The sequence below is a fragment of the Chinchilla lanigera genome, unplaced genomic scaffold, assembly GCF_000276665.1.
Source record: "Chinchilla lanigera isolate Chin_1 unplaced genomic scaffold, ChiLan1.0 scaffold00026, whole genome shotgun sequence".
Taxonomy (NCBI): Eukaryota; Metazoa; Chordata; class Mammalia; order Rodentia; family Chinchillidae; genus Chinchilla; species Chinchilla lanigera.
This window is the reverse complement of record NW_004955427.1, coordinates 8,389,927-8,410,860: the sequence shown is the minus strand read 5'-3', so window position 1 is coordinate 8,410,860 and position 20,934 is coordinate 8,389,927. Positions and strand designations below refer to the sequence as shown.

At 39.6% G+C, this 20,934-nt stretch overlaps 1 protein-coding gene across 8 annotated transcripts in view; it reads right to left on the bottom strand.

Moving 5' to 3' along the window:
- The window catches only part of Bbx (bobby sox homolog (Drosophila)), a 255,067-nt gene that overhangs the window by 65,545 nt on the left and 168,588 nt on the right, over window positions 1–20,934 (bottom strand). For all 8 annotated transcript variants that reach the window (XM_005386346.2, XM_005386352.2, XM_013515187.1 and 5 more), the window contains 3 exons: window positions 13,434–13,629; window positions 10,383–10,450; window positions 507–587 (listed from right to left, as the gene is read on the bottom strand). In XM_005386346.2, coding sequence (XP_005386403.1) covers window positions 507–587; window positions 10,383–10,450; window positions 13,434–13,629 — 345 coding nt within the window. The remainder of the gene's footprint in view (window positions 1–506; window positions 588–10,382; window positions 10,451–13,433; window positions 13,630–20,934) is intronic.

Below are 20,934 nucleotides of genomic sequence, written 5' to 3'. Positions count from 1 at the left end.
GTCTACACTCCCACCAACAGTGGAAAACGGTTCCTTTTTCCCCTCCTTTTTTTTGAAATGGGTATTGAACCCAGGGCCTTCACTTTGAGCTACTTCCTGACCCCTTTTTTATCTTTTAAAATTTAATTTTTTTCTTTAACTTTGAGACAGGGTCTAGCTAAGTCTTTTAGTTGCTCAGACAAGAGGCATGTGCTGATTTTGTCTGCCTATTTATGAAATTAACAGGTAATAAATAAGTTCTAATAATTCATTTGTATTCTTTACCTTACTACCCATGAATAAAAGTTAGTGATGAGGTTTAAGTGTAGAAATACTTAGTATAATTTAACAACAAGGCTTCAGAAACACAGTTATTCCTTAGCTAAGAACTTTAGAATTCTAAGGTTTTCCTCTGTTTTCTGATTTATGGTTAACTAAGCTGAGTCGAGTTCTTCATTGTTCTGCCATCAGCCCAAATTTAGGCTTGCTTTACAATCTCATGACTAGCTATAAATTGCAGTACTGACCTCAGCAAACTGGAACAGTGGTGACTTCTGACGCAGTTCTGGAGACTCGGGAACATCAGGCCTGCAGGCCCCCGAGGATATCTGAAACGGAAAGGTGGCATGAGGCATCCCAGGAATAACTTCTGGAAGGCAGCAAAAGACAAGCACCACCTACATCTTCATTTTAACAAAAGAATGGCTTCACTGCCTCTACGTTGAGGCAACACTGTAACAAAAAAGTGGTTACTGGGCAAAGCTTTGAACAAGTGACCATTCAGCTGCTAAACCATGCAAAGAGAGGGAGATGGACAGCACGGCCCTTGAAGGAAAGTCTGGAAGATGCAGTTTTATCATTTGGCTTTCTGCCACGGCACCCGAAGAATACCCACTTGTTCTCTGTTCTGTGTTTCCCCAATGCTTCCTACCAACCTTCCTACGTGCAAACACGGGTGAGACCTGACAGCGCTCTTCTGAGAAAACAAAACTCAAATCAAATTCTTGTTTTCCAGGGTTTTCATGTACTTGTAACACAAGTCTTAATCTCAAGATGGCTGGTATTTATTTAAAAGCGATTTCTCTTGTATTATGTATTTTCTATTACTTACTATTCATAAATCTTGTTTCCTATGGGGTAAACATTTAGCCTCCTATCTGAACTGTATCTTAATTATTGATAACAGTCACTGAAACAGCACTTTAAAAAATTCTATCCATCAAGTGTTCTTCTCAGGCTCCACTTGCTCTTATCTCCATGCTAGCACTGGTCCATTTCTGCATCTGGATGACATAATCGCTCGGTTAACTGTGATGCAAAAGTCCTAGGACTCACAAAATATTCGAGAGGCAAAGATTGAATTACCTCTCTGATCCAACATCCTCTTGTTTTACAGATGCAGGAACGCAGGGCCAGGGAGCTAGGTGACACTCTCCCTACTACTCAACAGTCCCCTTATTCTTTAACACCTGCTACCACAAACATATCTGTGTATGGGCCATCCCGTCCAGGAGTTTTGCTTAATGTATTATTTCCAACACTCTCTGGGTGCAGTGTAGATATTTAGTAAGTATCTGCTGAATGAACTAATGACAGCAGACAACAGGTTTTCTAAATCCCAATCAGTCTATTCTTTCCCCACTCTCCTGAATGACAAAGCCAGACCGTCTGTGCGGAAACAGTTGTCTTTCATTTTAAGAACACATTTTAGTAACTTGTCTTCTGACTAAAAATATCCCTATAACTGACTAAAAATTTCCATGTGAACACTTTAAAAAGAGCAGAAATACCCCTACAATGTTACCTACCAAACATAAGCACTGTTAATATTCTATATATATCCTCAGTTGTATATGTAATGTTTTCATGAAAATAAACATTGCAGTACAGTTATGAATGCTCATTTTCGAGACATTTAATTTTAATAGCTGTGTGATTTTATTAGATGGTGAATTCTGAAGAGTTGCCAGTTATGCTCCTGAAAATAGTTCCCAGTGAACCTTCATTAGACATCGGGGATGTGTTTTCCTAGCAGTGTCACAGGCCACTGAACAGGAGCAAGCATGTAAAATTTTAATTGTCACCTCTGGATTTTTAAAGAGCAATGGCCAGCTTTTCATAGTGACAAGCATCACAGAGAAGGTGTAGAATCTTTAATTAATTTGCTTCCTGAGGTTTCACTACAAAACCTGACTCCCTTATTGCCACTTGACTGTTTGTGTGTTACGCCAAAAGCTCCACCAGGGACACACAAAATGCACTCAAAAGGATGTGAACAAGTCCTGAAATTAGTAAGCACAAAGGTTTGGAAATCCCTTTATTGGAAAAAAATCTTTATAATTTAGTGATGATATAAAAAACAACACTTTCCTGGTTTACAAAGAAATCTGTGTGTTTGGCTTCTAGATATTTTGGTAAATAATCAAAACTTGACTTAGAATCCATCTTGGAACTGAGTGCAAACTATAAAATGTCTTTATAAAAATTTAACAAAAGAGGTTGTATATGCAACAAATATCTGCAAGATATTTGGAATGAAGTATTATTTAAGGTACATGCACTGCGTAAGTGCTCTGTAACATATGTAGTCACACACTGTGTTACAGCAAGTTTTAAGAGACATGTTTTAAGATCTGCAGTTAGGTGATCTCATCATGATGCAGACATCATAGGGCATACTTACACAGACTAGGATGGCCACAACCTTACGGGATCAAAGTACATAGGCAGCCTGCTACCCATTGTAATGGTACTAGAGCACTATGCAGTGCATAACTGTGCTCTTATTTCAGATCTCATTACGTGTGAGAAGTAGCTACCATTTGTGATGAAGTAAGTGGTCCCATGGCCAAGAGTTCCTATTAACAACAAGAAGAAGATTGAACTGCAAATGTCATTTATAGGTTATTTGGCCACAATTATGTATCCAGTCATGAAATCTGAATGACAGTTTCGGATGTAAGTAATTATGAAGGCATCTCTACTCCTGCTCATGAAAGAAGTCTGTGCATATGTGTCTGTGCTCACCAGGTACCTGAGAGAGTTGACAGACTTGATTCTCTGTGTGTATTTGAGTACAAAGAGGCTCAGGGGCCTGGCCATGAAGTACAACAAAGATTGCCCAACGGCTTCCGCAGCATGAGTGGACTTGCTAAAGCTCCTGACTCTAGTGGACTGTTCTCTCTCAAAATCTGGCTGCGATTACTGATTACTTTAAAGCAGTGTAGATTTAGGATGTATCTTCAGTGTACTGTGATGACAACAGCACAAAATTAGAGCCAGGAGGACAGGGATCTACTGAACTATAGAGTTCTCTGACTTGTTACCTGATTCTCTAGTTCATAGCACAATATAAATAGCAAATCAGGAGGGACCAAAATAGGGGGCCAAAGTGGGAACAATAATAAAGAAAGTTGTAGCTGGGCATGGTGGTGTATGCTAATAATCACAGCACTGGGGAGGCTGAGGCAGAAGGATTGCTGTGAGTTTGAGGCCAGCCTGGGCTACATAGTGAGTTCAAGCCCACCTGGAACTACATGGTAAGACTCTTTCTCAAAAAAAAAAAAAAAATTTGCTGTAAAGGAAACAAACAATGTAACAGAACTAGACAAGACAGAGGAAGAAGGTACAAAAAGTATAAAGAACATAACCTAAAAATATAAAAATGGTTCACTATCATAGCAAATTTAAAATGGATTTCATTTGAGTGATTAATGAATAAGCCACTCAACAAAAGTATGTGTATTATGCATATAACAATGTATACGTTTATTAAATATAGAATTCTATATGTACAAAACAGAATTTTTCTCCACAAAAGGCTATCTCAGTACTTCCATTAGTTGGAGGGTCACAGACTTTGTGAAATGTATAAAATATTGTGCTGTGCTATGCCATCTTGCTGCCTGTTTTCAAAATATATTAAATTATTTATTTTTTATAAGGTGGGGCATACACCAGTTTCTCAAAATGCATTCCTATGTTAATGGCAGCTTACTTACTAAAAATAACACAACATAGCAAGTCAACCATATTTGTTTGTTCATTGAGGAAGAAAAGATATTAAACACACAATGGTTAAATAAAAGGGGGAGCCCAAGAAGCTATTTCTAGAAATAGCCTGTGAAATAATGCAGAAAGCCACTAGGTGTTGCTATATGCCCAAAAACAAAATTACCTAAAGGGATTTTTGCTAACCACATATTCAACTTCCTTTAAACCCAGTATTCCCTTTGATTTAGCTATAATTTTCAATAACCAAGGAAGGGAAATGATTAGTATAATTAAGAATTAAGATGAAGTGCTTTTTTTCCACAGGAGCAATTCAGATTGTGAAAATTATAGACACAGAAAACTGACCCCAGCCTCCTGATATAAAACCAGATCAAGTCAGCTATGTACCCTACGTGACAGGGGAAGCTACGGCCTACTAAGGGCCAATTCCTACTCGCAAGGCTCAAGACTCGCAGCTGCAGGCACCAGTGGGGTGTGCAATCACTGCAGCGCAGTCATGTCCTTACACCCTTGCTAATTCAAACACGTTTGTTACTATTCGCTCACTTGATAAACGTTTATTATGTACAGCCACGAAGACTGCCGCTTTTAAGACGCTTAAATTCCACGCATTTCTAGTATATAGCGGGAAATAAAATGAAGACACAGGGAATGTGCCAGACCCTCAGGCTCCTTGCAATTTAAATGCAGGTGACAGCTACACTATGTAAATGCTAACTAACAGTGGAATATTACAGGGTCCACAGGAGAACAGAGAAACAACTGTCATTTCGTGGGTGGAAGACGATAAGGTAATATCTGAGATATCCCTAGGAGGAAAGCCAGATTAAGTGTGAAAGTGAAGTAGTAGCTGCAGGTGGTAAAATATGGAGGCAAGTATGTAGCCTGTGTTTCTGAGAAAGTGACTTTCCCACTGTGGGTAAAGAATAAGATGCAAGGGCAGTGTTGTGGGAGAGGAATCAGACTGACGGAAACTGGAATTCTATGTTAGGAGGTCTAAAAATTAGGCTGGAGGAAACGGGGAGCCAGCCCAGATGTGCAGTCAGAAGAACAGCATGACGAGAGATGTGCAGTTAGGTAATTATGTCCGAGGTGCGCCGGACGACCTCGGCTGGGAGTGACTGGAGATAGGAGACCAATTAAAAGGTTGAGGAAATAAAGCAGCAGAGAAGTCAGGCGCAATTAAATCAGAGACAGCACTTGCTAGCCCTTGGTAACTGGAAGGATGTTAGAACAGAGGGGGAAGGGTCAGACAGAGCCACTGTCTCTACAGTCAGTCACAGCTGAAAGAGGGGATCTGGGAGGAGGAAGGGGGCTTGGACTGGGGTAGGGAGTATCTTTCAGAAGGAGAGACAGTTTGAGGGCAAGGGATGTCATCTGAGGGCTACAGGGGAACCGGAAACCAAACACTATACCTGGGTTCCACTACTGTAGTACACTACGTTTAGGAGGGGTCTTGGGCTACTATGGGAAGCAAACTGAGCAGCACCCAGAGATCACGCTCTCTTAAATTAGAGTATGTGTCTTAATTGCTTTTCTTATTGCTGAGTCAAAATACCCGATGCCCACTAGTTAAAGCAGGAAAGGTTATTTTGGCTCACAGTTTGTAGAGGTTTCAGTCCTTAGTCAAATGGCTCTAAGGCAGAGGGGCATAACAGAGGAGAAACAGTCCATGGCAGGGCAGGCAGAAGGCAACAATGGTGGCAGTGGCAGCAGCAGCAGCAGCAGCAGCAGCAACAGCCCTGCCTTCCATCTTTCCTTTTCCCATCTAGATTACAAATCTTTTGAATGGTGTCACACACACCCAGGATGGGGCTTCTGTTTTTACTAAATCCATTCTGCTACACCCAGAACTTACTAATTCTAATCAATGGACTACTTTAGTATCATACACCCTTAATCCCAGTATCACACACCCTAGATCCACCCAGCTCTAAAGAGCCACACTTATGAGTGCATGAAGCTTTGTGGGGGACATCTAGATACAAAGCACAGCAATGTGTTAAGCTATCTAGCTAAAAGACGAACAGAGCTTCATTTTACTCAGAGCATCAGACCTACTAGAGTATTGATTTCACTCTATGGGTAAAGTTTCCTACTATTATAATCATGTGGGAAAGTAACAGTAAGGGAGTCCAGACAGGCTCCTAGCCAGTTCTACAAATGACAATAGCATCTTTCTGCCTCAGTTCTTCATCTGCTAGGTAGGATGCAATGCTACTCTGCCTTCTTGCCGTCTTCACAGGACCATGTGAGAAAAGAAACAGCAAAGTGCACATAAACATTCAACACGGAAATCAACAGTAACTCTTTCTCTTGGTAATGACACCTCTTTCACCCTCTTGTCCATTCTCTCTTCTTATCCCAGCACTCTTAATGCTCACTTTCCACAGTGCCCATTCCATCATCTCTGAGAGATCAAGAAATAAGCTCATCAATGCACCCTGGGAACTCACTAAGGCTTTATGACTGTTAATCAGGCTGGGTAGAAAGTACGGAATGCTCCAGCCTTTAAGCCCCACTGCTGAGAGAAGGAAGAGGGTAGGTTCTGTGGGGAGAGAGGCAGTTTCAGCTTAAAGGGGCAAGGAAGAGTGACGTAAAAGGGGGAAGCCTGCAAATGCCTAGGAAAGAGAAGAGCGTAGAGTATCCACTTCCTTTTGCATGTAGAATTCAGTGTCTTTCTTCACAAAGTGCATTTAAAAGCTATAAATCTGTGAGAAGGAAATAAAAGTTTTGATGGGGATACGGCTGTGAGTTAGAAGTAGGGAGGCTGGGAATCAATGGATTTATGTGTTCTAGAGTAGTCAAGTATAGTGGCCTAAGATAGGCATGTATCCAGCTAAATTGTACCGGGGGCAGAAAAGTTCTCATTTCACTGATGTCAGGAATTTTAATAAAAAAAGATAAACTGAAGGTAAATTATAATAAGGTAAAAATTATAGTTTTTACTTTATTATGGTTCACCTACCTAAGTCAGTATTTGTTTTAAATTTAAAACTGTATTTAAATTGTGTATGTAATCATTCATTCAACAAATATTAATACAATCAACTGCTCTATCACTGGCCTGTGGAGTACTTATTACAACTACCTCATCAGATTTTGTCTATCTCATCATTTAGTGGAAAACATGTGGATTTAAATCCTAGTACTAGGACTTCCCTGCTCTATGACCTTGAAGAATGAGGACACAATGAACCAGAAACTCACAGCGTAGGGTCCTTGGGAAGAAGAATGAGAAATCACCGAGCACAGTGCCCCGCCCTGAAAGCACTCATGAAATGTGCCTGTTCTGCCTGTTTGCAGCTTCAGCGAGGATACAGCCGGCACAGGACAGCACCGTGGTGAGCAGAATGGAGCGGGGAGCAGGACTGAATCACAAAGCCCCTGGAAGCTACATGAAGACTGGGCTCAAATCTCAGGGCTGCCACTCTGCAGCTGTACCATCATGGGTAGTTTCATTAACCCCTCTCTCTGTCTTTTTCCTTACTTGATGATTTAATATTTACTTCTAGGTAGAAAAGACTTAACTCATACTTCACCGTCAGGAGGAGTAAGTTACTCTTACATAAAGCACTTAAAAACAGCACTCTGAATAGAAGCAGTACTCAAGAGAGGTTAATTGTAATAACTACTGTGTAGGCAAGCGAGGAAAACTGCACAATTTAAATGTTGTCTTTGTTCCTGATCTCAAGTTGCTTATAGTCTCTTAGCATTAGGACTTATACACAGTGCAATGGGAAAAACATTGTAAAGTATAAGACTTTTATTATAAAGTAGATAAAATATAAAACTAACTATAATCAAGTGCTACAATATATTCATACTAACACAGTAACAAAGGACTGGAAAGACGACGAATCTGATTTAGCTCAAGAAATCATGAAGGCCTTTCGGATGAGGTGGAAGACTACAAACTTATGAAACAAAATCCATTATTTTCAAATTTCAATCACATGGAAACTTGGACATAAGAACTTTAAATTTTTAACTAGGCAAATAGCGGCCAGCAAATGAAAATCATTGTAATTCCCCTTGAAGCTAAAAGTTCATGTGAAGAATTTGCTATCTCTAAAACCTTCAACCTCGAGACAGTGTCTGCTGCATGGAGGCAGAGAACTTGGGACTGGTCTGTCCCCCGACACACCTCACATGTCGAAAGCGTTTGTTAAAATACACCACATGTTCAATTTTTATGTAACGACCTTATTCCAGAGAGGTCCACAGAGGAGGTGTGCCATCAAGCTAGCACCTTTTTCACTAATTTTCATGCTAATTCAGCTATGTTGCTGAGGTGCTGCAGCTGTACTTCCTAGATTCCTATCTCCCAGATATTAAAAGTTGTCTTTCTTAAGTACTGAGTGATAAGAGGAATTAAAACTGTAAATTCTTACACCGTTTCTGTGGACAAGGAGCTGTGCGTGCGCGCTTGCGCACATGTCTGTGTGTGTGTGCGCGCGGGCGCATGCACATGCCATGCACATGCTGCCAGGCAGGCACACTGCAGTCTATGGTTGCAGAACCCAATGTAATACAAGCTTCGAGGTTAAGTACGAAATGCTTAGAGTAACTTAGGGTAATAATACCATACCTGTAAGAATTCTTTTCAGGAGAGTTAAAAATGCCTTACAGGTTTTATTTAATTAATCTGTATAGTGGTCTTGGGAGTTATATGAGAGCAAATATTATTAGCTCCAATTTCACAGGAGAGAAGGCAAAGCAAAAAGGCGTTTGAATATTTTATCTGTTCATCCAAACACAAGTCATTCTAAAAAGCAAAAGCTCCAAGTCCATGGCACTGACCACACATTGGAAAGTTTGGCTTCAGTTATTCAACTGAGCACATATTGATCCCTCAAAACTTTATCAGCAGCTATGATTATGCCATCTAACTTCTCTTATTTTCCATTTCCTCTAAACCATCCTTCTTTCTGTTTAGCCAAGATCATTTTCTGCTGCTCACTTTTTTAAATTGCTTGTATCAGAAGTATGTCTTAAAAGGCAGTATGAGAACTTCCTTCTATAAAGAGCCCAAGAGGCAAAACTAAGCAAAGGGAAAAAAAGGAAGAAAAAAAACCATTCTCCTTTCCTTTACTGACACTGGGAAGTTCTACAGATGCCGATCTGTTATACAGTTACACTGGAAAGTTAAAAAGAATAGTGAAAGACGCTGGGCATGAAATGTCATTACACTCTAATCTGTCAAGAGCCATGGTGCCAACTTTCACAACACACTGCATTCTTGGAAATCACGTGAGTTACATTCTGTTGAAAGCTAAGTGTTGCCATTATTCCAACATTTACCTTTGGAATCTGCTTAGGATACTCTAAACTCAAGTGGGTTAACCTGATTGTCCTTAGGCAGCAACATGCGTGAGAAAGTGAGACGATGCCTGACGTCGCTATTGTAACACACTAAATAATGAGATGTAATGGAACAAAGTGACGTGTATATTTTTGTCGGTTAAAGATTAGTCAACAACTGTGGACCCCAGATGTAAACTATAAATACTAAAAGACTCATATGATATAAATAGCCTACACATGTGAATAGGCTTTAACTGTTAAGTTGTAAAGCATACTAGCAACTTTTCAAAAAAAGAAAAAATACGGATCTGCAATAAAATTGAGCTGCTATCTTTCTCTAAACAGCTACTCTGGTTGGGGAATAAAAATTTCCCTATCGAAGGAAGTCCTGAGGGTGGTAAAATAACACAATCATTAACATGTTAATGTGACTGGCCTCTGTTAAGTGAGCCCAGAAAACAAGATTCTACAAATGCAAACAAGCTACCTGTGGTCAGCGCCCCACCCCAGCCACACCCTAAAATGTTTGGTAATACAGTCCAGTAGCTAGATCATGAAGCCAAGGTCTTAGGGTCCAAGTCTCTTTCCTTTTACATTTCAAAGAATAAAACAACCTTGCAAGGCCATGTCTCCAGGTTTCAAAACAGGAGTTTAGAATTATTCGGACACTAGAGACTAATAATTTCATGTTCTTGCCCTTCCCCCCAGAAAGTCTAAATGGGAACATCATAAAACGGGAAATGTTTTGGTTAGAGTGAATGAATTAGAAGACACAATCTACATACCCATGACATGGTCATGGCAAATGTTAATCATCTGTACACTGCATTCCCTACTTCTAGGTTCAGAGAAGCTAGAAATCTGCATTGGATTTGTGTTTGTGTCCTCTTGGGCTTATTTACACAATTTCTGTTATCCTCAACACACCAAACGCAAAGATGGGACACAATGGAAACAAGCGTAAGCCAAGTTTGTTCACGAGATAAGAGAGCGGAGCTGCAGAAGTAACACTGGGAACACAATGCAAGTCCCCGAGCTGTGAAGCGCAGCACGAGAGGCAGACGGGTGGGAGACCGGCTTACCTCTGGCGCGCCAAGGGCATGCTCTCCAGCCAGCAGCAGCATGCTCAGGCCTCCCATCTGAGTAGGGTCTAGAAAGTAAAAAGTACATGAATCACCAACTTAAAAGCACAAGAACTAAGCATAATCCCACAATAAGCCAAGAAGTACTCACAAGGACAGAAATCCGACAGAACCACATGTAACTTTAATGGAAAACTTTCAAAAGTCTTTATATAACAATAAACTGGCCTATATGTGCTTAGTGCTCATACTTTCGTGAGCTCTGCAATACCACTGTTGTCCCATCCTTCCGACAGAGCGCACCGTTCAGTGCCACAGCTGTTTATCACACGAGTGCGCTCTGAACCTGGGCTTTTTCTGCGAATGCAGTTTAGATTCCTTCTGAGCAAAAGGATACTTATGATGTTTGTCTCCCAGGAAGCATGAGATTGTTATTCTCAAACTGTTATTTCTGTCACATGAAACGAAGACAAATGAAGAGAACCGGGTTACCAGAGAACTAGATGAGAGAGAGTAATTTTCCAAACTGGCCTCTAAAATCTAGTCAGCTTCTTTCAATAATATCTCTTTATTTTTCAAGATAAATTTAAACAAACTGATGTAGTTCAGACATTTCAAATTTTAGGGGTAAGTCAGACTCTTGTTCAAACTAGCTTCAAGATTTAAAATTAACTTTTTTCATGTCACCTAAGATCTTTGTTTTCATTCTTTCAAAAACCGACAGAAAGACAAAAACAGCAACGTGGTAGGTCTACAAACCAGGTTGTATTTATATCTAAACAAGCAAGTATTACAGCTAATAGGTCAGTTGCATTCTTTAAAGCTGTGTAAATAAGTGAAAATTCAGTACTACAGTGATTTGTAGCTATCATCTAGAAAACGAAGGGACTGGATGAGAGTTTTTTTAAAGATGTGTGTTAGATCCAACTACAAAGTAAAATAGAAATACGATTATACAACTGAAGTCATATATCAATGTGATACACAACAAAAAGCTTGAAATGTTGTCTTAGAACTATCAAAAGTATATTCACATAAACAGGCGTACTTTCCCTCTATTGAGAGAGTTTCTGCTATATTAAAATTTACACAGCTTTCCTTTCTCGGAAATCATACATTTGACAACTCGGGGGTTATTCTGAACTGCAAAATATCAAGTGACAAAGAGCACAGAGCAAACAAAACAAGTTTGCATGTTGAGAAAAACTTGCACAGATCTTTGCAATACCTCTTATATCCCTTGATTTAAGACAGCTAAGCACCAAGTTTTAACTAAAGGTAATTTACTTCACTTTCACCTTGTTGAAAGAGGACTAACTAGAAATACTGGACCAGTATTACCTCCACTATAAACAATCTAAACAAGAGGTCTGATTATAGAGTTCCAAAATATGACACAGAGCATTATATAATGACTTCAGTTCCGGGAAGGTGTTTTTCTTTTTTCCTGTACTTTGTCTCAAAGAGCACTGTTTTTAAAAGCAGACCTGTAAACATCTTGGTTGAAGGCTAGATTTTACTTTCATTTTATACATAAGATGTAGATTAATAAAGTGTCAGAAGCAACATTACAAAAAAGACGTTTTTATAGCCTTCTATAGTTTACCTATAATTATTATTTGGTGTGCAAACAAGTGCATGCAAAAATATTCTACATATAGTAACCTAGACTTATAATTGAGAGAAACAGAGCAACAGATACCAAATAATGATCAAAAAAATTCTGTTTAAAAGTTGGTTATCTGTATACCAGTTGGTCATCTGTTTTGATGGTAATAATAAAGTGTTTTAAAAATTCTCCAAATCAAGCAATCTTGGAAGTCCAGAGAGCTCACTAAACCCATGTAGCAAATGTGGGTTAAAGGTAAAACTGTCTGAAGGGACAGTTAAAACAAGAGCAGATATCTATGCACTGATGCTTTGGGAGCTCACCTGGAATTACACTACATGCACCCACAGAACAATCACCTCAACATTCTCTATCCCCAGAATGCTACCAATGCACTGAAGCTTCATTTTTTACCATTTATATCACACAATGGCCTATTAAATCTTGCTAGGTCTACCGGCTAGTTGAAAAAATGTGTGTTATCACAGTATTGAACAATCTCCTTTCCCGATTTTCACAAATGATTTAGCATGCTGATTTTAAAGAGAACTTGCCCATAATATGAAAGAGGAACCCTACGGTTCAATACCAACTTCACTGATTCTATCCTTCCCAGTCTTCCAATTTCATCTTGGCCAAGTCCTCTTTTGGAGCACCAACGTGCATTCTCAGCTCATTTTTTTTATTCTGAGACAGGGTTCTGCTGAGTGGCCCAGGATAGCAACGAACTTGCTATCCTCTTGCCTCAGCCTCCTGAGTAGCTGGCATTACAGACACCTGCTATCATGCCCAGCCAAATTCTTCTTCTGATTACTGTACTGCAAAAGCTGGAGAAGATAAAGTCCTTTGTAGGATGAATATAAATATTTTATTTCATGGTAATAAGTGCATTAACATTTCATACCACCCAAAGCATATTTAAGGTCCCATATTAAATGGGATCATCTAGAACTTTAAATTAGTTTGGCCCACATAGGAATCTGGATTGGAAGAGGGGTCAGGATGAAATGCTCTGAGACAACTTCTAGATCCTTCTAAGATATATGATGGTGGTGTTTATATTTTTGTACTCAAAAGATACTCAGATGATCTATGTGGTCATTAAACACCCCAGATAACTAAGGTCATTTCCGGGATAGCTTAACAGTGTGTATAAGCTATTCTGCTCACATTACAAAATGCCCTATGCGTCTGAGGGTCTCCACACCACTGCCTTCTTGTCCACATTGTCATTATCAGAATATCTCCTATATTCACAACTTGGTCTGTATCTCCTTCCTCTAGTTATATATAAGTCTTCTGTATGTCATCCTCCAGTGCTTTAAAATATGCTACAGGCTTGCAATTGCTTCATATTGGTCATAAATTTACTCCCAAACTCTGTAAATACAAAGTGTATTGCTCTGTACTTAAAGGACTCGTAGAAACAGTATCTAACTCACCAGCCATGCCAAAGTTAAGCTGAGGCATTTCTTCAGTCTTTGCCTTCTTGGGGCTTGGTAAATCTCTTGAAGAGTCAGAGGGGAAGGCCCACAGTTTCTTTCGAGAATTGACAGTGGGAGTTGGTGATTTCACAGGCTTGTTCGTGGTAGGACACCATTTGTAGCCAGGATTTGCTTTCATAAATGCATCTTTATACTATAAAAACAGAAGATTTTAATTAACACAGAGACTGAAATGTTATAATAGCATTTATCCTATTCCCCCATTTAGCTAATGAGCGAGAAAAATACTTTTAATGATGTTTGCGGCTTTCCTTACAGAAAAATGGCAATATCACCACTGGGCTATCGAGACAGGACATGGAGTTATGAACCACAAAGCTCATCTCTGCAATGAGGGTACGAATGATGCATATGTTGTATCTCTTAATCATCCATTTCTTTCGCAGTGTCAAAACACTGTGTGACACTGGCGGGAAAATGGAGTTGTGACAGTAAGAGCCGAGAGCCCTGCAGCCATAAAAGGCAAGGTTCAAACCCTGCTCCTTCCGCCCTAGGCAAGGGTAACCTCAGGAGGAGAAAGCGACCTCTCTGCACTTTAACCTCGTTCACCAAAACAGAGAAACATCACCCATGCCTGGATTGCACGGAACCTGTTTCCAAGTGAGCTTCAGGTTCACGTTACAGAGTGTGAGGTAGCACCAGCACTGGGACCAGAGTCTGCTTGCTAATTAATTTGCTAAATATAGTAATAAAGAGATTAATCTATGCTTTGCTGTACAAGTAAGACAAATGCAGGCAAACTTAACCCAGCCAAACACTCCACTAGGGTATAAAGGAACCAAGATCAGGAGTAGGAAAGGGTAACAGACCAGCTGACACACAGCTTTTCAGTTACTTAAGACACAGGGCCATGTACAGAAAAGGGCACCGGAAACAGATTTTAACAACCTGGGTTCAAAATGCACCCCTGCTTTTTAGTGAGCTGTGGAGCTAACACTGTCTACCCTTGCTCAGTCTCAGTGTCTCCATCCAGGAAGTGTACCTGCACCCGCCAGTGTCTTGTAATGAGCACACGTGACTGGAGCTACAAACAAGCTGCGAGAGCTTTGCCATGTAGCCCTGCAATGAACCCATCACAGGCTTCAAGTCTCAGAGGTTTCAACTCCACTTGACGTCCTCCTTTCTCCCTCATTCCTCTGAGGCCTTTTCCTACAGCTCTTTCTCCCAGGCCTCTTACCTCTGTCATGAGAGTAACATTAAGTGAAACACATTATTCGTGTTCAGTATACATTGCAAAGTTATGTTATCTGGAAAACATGTATTTTGCATGTTCTTCAATTATATGTTACTACTATTGAAGAGTTTATTCATTTCTTTCAACCTTATAAGCTTGTCTATTAAAATGGACACTGGATATGTGACATTAACTAATTTAGTTTAAGTTCCAAAATAGCTTTTTTTTTTTTTGCTTTTTTCTCCGGTACCGGGAACCGAACTCACGACCTTGCGCTTGCCAGGCAGGCGCTTTGCCGCTGAGCTAAATCCCAGCCCCCCAAAATAGCTTTTAAATTAACCCAACAGAAGAATAAAGGACCCTATCTATCAACCTTAATGTAAGGTAAGAATATGCAATTTAAATAAAGTTTTTCCCATTATTTCATTTTCAGTTATGTATATATGAAAACTATAATGCAGATAATCACACAGTATTAACAGACAATGGTATAGACAAAATCATTCCAAAGTTAACTCAAAGTTTCTGAATGATTTTCCTTTATACCTGTAAGATTTAAGTTAATCTTCTAATACATGGAAGGTAAACATATAAAAAAATCCAAGATACAACCCCACCTTTCTTATGAAAATAATTAAAATGGGACACCAGGCCAGAACCAAACTGGAATTTTTTATTACATAGCAGAATGTATTTGGGCATCAAATGAGATAAGGAGGCATACCACCACGGCACATTCACACGCAGGGGAGATTTACATATTAGGCCGAGGCAGACAAATAGCCTTGCCTCCTGTCCGTAGGTGGAAAGTGACAAATAGTAGCACGAGGTGCAAATGGCAGTAGCAGACACATGCATCATTACTGTGTCCCAGCAGAGGGCACACGGGCTGGATTTGTCAAATGAACAGTCATTTGGACAAAGGTCACTGTTTTATAATGTGACAGAAGGCTTTCAAACAAATTTATTAACACATCTGTCATTAGAAATGAAGTTATCCTCTTTGTCAGTTTAAATTTTTAAAGAAAGTTACAGTTGTGAGGGATGCTAGACGGTGTCACTAGCACTCCAATGTCTCATTTCTGAGATGTCCCTTTCCCTCCTCCCACGTTCATTTGCAGAGAGGCTCTTTCCCAGTAAGATGGCCTATCTTGCTAAGAATCACTTAGTAATTTGTTCAGTGAAGATCAGTAAGAGTAATGGAAACGGCAAGACTGGCATCCTTATAAATGCATTGCTGTCAGCGTAAACTTTTTTTGTGGAGATGGGGAGCCTGAGCTTTGTGAATGCTAGGTAGGCACCGTACTACTGAGCTACATCTCCAGCCCGGTAGCAGCTATTTCTAGAGCAGATACTAATAAAGAACGGCCAGCTTGCATTCATGTACGGGGAGCTCTTACTGAAGACCTCATAAAATAGTCACCGCAGCACAGTCTTTCTGTCGTACATATTCTACCCACGCTCACGGAAAGTACGTTATGGGCGCTGACTAGATAATAGGTTCTTACTAGACACTGAGGACAGAAAAGGGCTTGAATTAGAGTCCCTGCCTTCATATTGGCTATAATCCACAATTAACTGCACATTATTATTATTATTGTTGTCGTCGTTGTTACACATACGGTCTTGTAAGCCTTGCCTTGATTCACGTAAAGGGAAAGCTATCTATGAGTGCAGTAGCAGAGGGCAAGAAAGTCCTGGAATATAGAGGGTTTTACAGAAAGTAGTAACTGGGAACTTATGATGTGGGCCGATACTCTGGAACTGTCATCATCATATCAATCCTACATATCTTCGGCTCAATATAAACTCAAAATAAATTAGAAAACTTCCACACAAAGCAAATGTTCGTTCAAGCAAGTGTGTGTACGTGCACGCAATCTGTGTTGGAGGCTGAGCCCACGGCCTCAGACTGCACACGCACTCTACCACTGAACTGCACCCAGGGGCCCTCAGACAAGGACACACTGAGCGAAGTGCTACGAATTTCCCGACCTTAAGGAGTTTAGAGCTTGAAGGAGAGGCCACAAGTTCATATAAAAACTACAGGGAGGCAGGAAGGTGCAGGCAGGAAGAGCCCGGGGAGTGTGGATGCCTCTCTGTCCCTGGAACTGGGTACCTCACCAACCACCGCCTCGGTGCTAGCTGTGACAGTCAGCACAAAGACTCCACCACCGCTGTGATGAGGTGACCGGGAAAGGGCTGGCAGAGGAGGCTGGGTACGGGAGAGCAGGGGGGACTACGTGGTCTGAAGCCAACAGCCAAGAGAAGTTACCGGCACGCAGGTCGACCATGTGCGCACAATGTGTCATCACAGAGCTGCAAGGGGCACAGAGGTTGGCCTCACCCGAGCAGAATCCCAGGGCCAGGCTGCTCACACTGGAGAAGAGAGGGGAAGCTCACACACCCTCTGAGAACATCCATCACAAGCTACCGGCCCTGGGACTTCCGTCAAGGACTTAATCTCTTGCTAAAATACTGATTTTCAAAATGGTCTCATTTAAAAAAAAAATTCACCTCATGGCCCCCAACCTTATTCTGCAAATTTCCAACCAATTAGACGGCCTACACGGCACCAACTGTGCAGACACCACTCCCGACGTGTCTGAGACACTTGCTAACACTAGCTTCCTTCTTTGGAACCGCAAACATCACTGTATTTCATTAGCAATAAACCAGTAATCCCATTACTGATTCTTTCGTTATTCAATGCCGGTATTAAATATACCCTTTGTCACAGTTTTTTGCTTCCTCTATATTTGACAATGCCATTACTATAATACAAAAGACAATAAGCTATTATATCACTCTTTTAAAAGTGAGGTCTCAACATTAAATGTTTTCACAAATCATTTACATAAATGAAAATTTGATCTACAAACCACCTCAAACATTAATAAAAGATTACTTACCCAACTGTCTTCCCACTGTGTGTTTTTAATTGAGGGTGGTAGGGTGTTAAAGTGATAAAATCTACTAACATTTCTAGCTATTATTATAGTTTAATTATTATAGATTATATCTTATTAACAAAGTGACAGAAATAGCAACCCCTGGGGAGTAATAAGGAATGTTGACAATGTCTGTAGAACTGAAGACAGATGACTGGTGTGAATATGTGAAATATTACCATGAAATAAAATCTACCAAAACTCTTAGAGATCAGACAGGAAATTATCTGATTTATTTTTTTTTACAAAAGCTCTCACATGCATTTTATAGCCATATACTCTAAGGGGGTACAGTGCAACAAAAGAGGGCAAAAAAGCACAAATTTGGAGAGAGGTGCGAACCCTCCCATGGACAAAGAGAAGTCCTAGAAAACAGGAGGGGATGAGGACTGGAAGACATTTGAGAAGCGGCACTGATCAGCACTTCCTTCGATTGTTTTTTTTCCCTGGTACCGGGAATCGAACTCACGACTTTGTGCTTGCCAGGCAGGTGCTGTGCCGCTGAGCTAAATCCCCAGTTCACTTCCTTAGTTTGATAATCCTTCCTTCACAAACATTTAAAAATCATCACTAGGCTAACAAAACTAATTACACTATTTGATAAGAGTTATTCTTGCTAACTATTTTTATTTTAGTTTTGTTTTTATTTTTCTGAGACCAAGTCTCTCTGTAGAGTTCAGGCTGGCTTTGAATCCTATAACTATAACTCTTAACTCGCAGCAATCTTCCTGCCTCAGCCTCCTGGTTGTTCAGATTACAGGTGTGTGCCACAACACCTAGTGGGTAGCTCTTTTCAACAGAAAGAAAGTTAGACTTTCACATGATAGGTCACTGAATTAAATTCATGGTTTTGATTTAATAAAAACATTTAGAGTTACACACTAACCTGAAAAACTTTTACGATACTGCAACAGAAATTTACACATGTAAAAGTGAGCTGAATATTGTGATCAAGGAATTGTTTGGTTGTTCTACTGTGAGAAAAAAAGAAACCATGGAACCAAGGCAGTTGGCTATAGCTATGGTGACTTAAATTGTGTAAGGGTGAGGGTCACTGTGACAACTGCAGTTTGCTTTTACATATAATTTTTTAAGAGTACAATTTTACTCTCTAGTTTTGATAAATAGGGAAAAAGCAAGTTTAATAATTTTGTATTAATTGAAAACATCAAAATATCCCCAAAAAAGTAGGACTATAGGTTCCATTTGACCCAGCTATACCCCTTCTTGGTATCTTCCCCAAAGAATTAAAAGCATCACACCACAGCGATATACGCACACCCATGTTTACAGTGACACAGTTTCGGTGAATGGATAAAGAAGATGTGTGTGGTTTTTTTTTTAATATACAAAGGTGTACTACTCTGCCATAAAGGATATGCTTGAGACACTTCTAGGTAAATGGATGCACCTTGAGATCACAGTCTTAAGTGAAATAAATCAGATACATGTGTAAATACCGCATCGTTTCTCTGGTGTGAGAAACTGAAAGCGTAAAGAGGGGCCGAAATGTTTAACAGGTATTGTGAAATAGGAAGAAAATGGTCAAGTGGGAGCAGAGCAAAGAAGGGGGAGAGGGAAAGGAAAGAAGGGAGAAGTAAAAAAATGAGAAAAGAAAGAAAATATTGAAAAAACTTTTGTGAATGGAGAGGAGGGGTTGAATGGAGGGAAGGGGAGTGGGAAAAAAAGAAGCAAGTTATATCACGTACGGGTACAAATGCTCTATGATGAATATGATATAAAATTACCAATAAAATCTGATGGGAAGGAAAAAATCAAAATTTAAGAATTTCACTGAGATTTAAATTTTGGTATGTTTTAAAAACTAGGGATTTCAGCGAGAAAACATTAGCAAAGGTCCTTTCTGAAAATGCACTGAAAGATACGTAATTCATAGCTGACTAATTTGATTTTTGAAATACTTGTATTTCCTTAAAAATATGTTCACTTTGGCTTAACAATTTCCATAAACACTTTAAATTTATTCCATAAATATAGTCTATAGCAAGAATTTACATATTCTCAAATGGTCCGAAATTAACTTTTACTCACGTCCCCTTGAATGATCACAAGTTCTAAAGCCAGGATTTACTACTGCAACATCTTAAAATATTTGAGTACTGAGTCCTGTGCAGCTAATTCTGGCGGCAACCTGAGTAAGAAACACCTACAGGATCGGTTTAGCATAGCTCTGGCTGTGTCTGGATGGGGGACTTACTGTGATAACAATCTTCCCTAAAATACTGAGAACAACAGATACCAACATTTACAAAGGACCAATACGGTTACCTTCAGGCTTCATCTTATTGCATTTAATCGCATAACTGTTTTACGGGTATGGAACAACTTTCAAGCTTTTAAGTTTTTCTTATTTACTTTTACATCCTCATCTTCTGTAATTCTGCTACAGAATTACAGCCTAAATAAATGAGGCTCCAGGTAAAACAAAACTGCTGATTTCTGAAACTGATCTTCGTTTTCTATATAGCCTTGTCTTTTTCTTTGAATCTTACACCCAAACCAGGAACTTTATAATAATCCTACCTCCCTCCTTAGCACAAGCAGAGTTTTCATATAAGACTCAGGACATTTTCTTTAATACCAAAACCCACTTCTCTTTGAAGCATCTAAAGTCGGTAGGATAATGATACATTAAGAGGGCACACCAAAGACACATGCAAAGAAATGTCTGAGCTCTACCATTTGTTCACTAAACATATTCATGATACTAACTCCTTTGCCCTTAGATTTCTGCTTTGAAGAGAGAAGAAAATCGTAACTAATTTTACATGTTTTTTCCTACTTAAAACACTGAGCAAGGAATGAACCAACCAATCAATAAAGGTATGCATTCTGCCTTACGCCTCTGACCCTAAAAAGGTAGGTGGGGCTTCATAAAATTCACTTAAACTGTCTAAGCTTCCCAGATCCTCCCCTCCTCTTTGCACTGCATTCTAGATGAAAGTTAAAATGTTTGATGCTTTAAATTTATTGTCAATTGATTAATTATGATCACTAGTTTAAGTAACAAGTGGAAGGTTCCACCAACATCCTTATAACCAACTATTTCAGTAATATTCTTACATCCAAGATTACTTACAACCAATTATTGCTTTGATGACATTCATCAGAAGACAGGAATCCCTTATTCAACCAGCCCTCTTAACAATGCAAATTAGAACCGAGCTACAGTTCAAGAAAATGACAAATCCTAGAACGGGCATTTCATTCTACCAAATGCACCGATGCAACAAATCAGAAGGAAAGAAAAAGTCAGAGGAAATTTTTATGCGCTAACAGGTTTAAAAAGAAT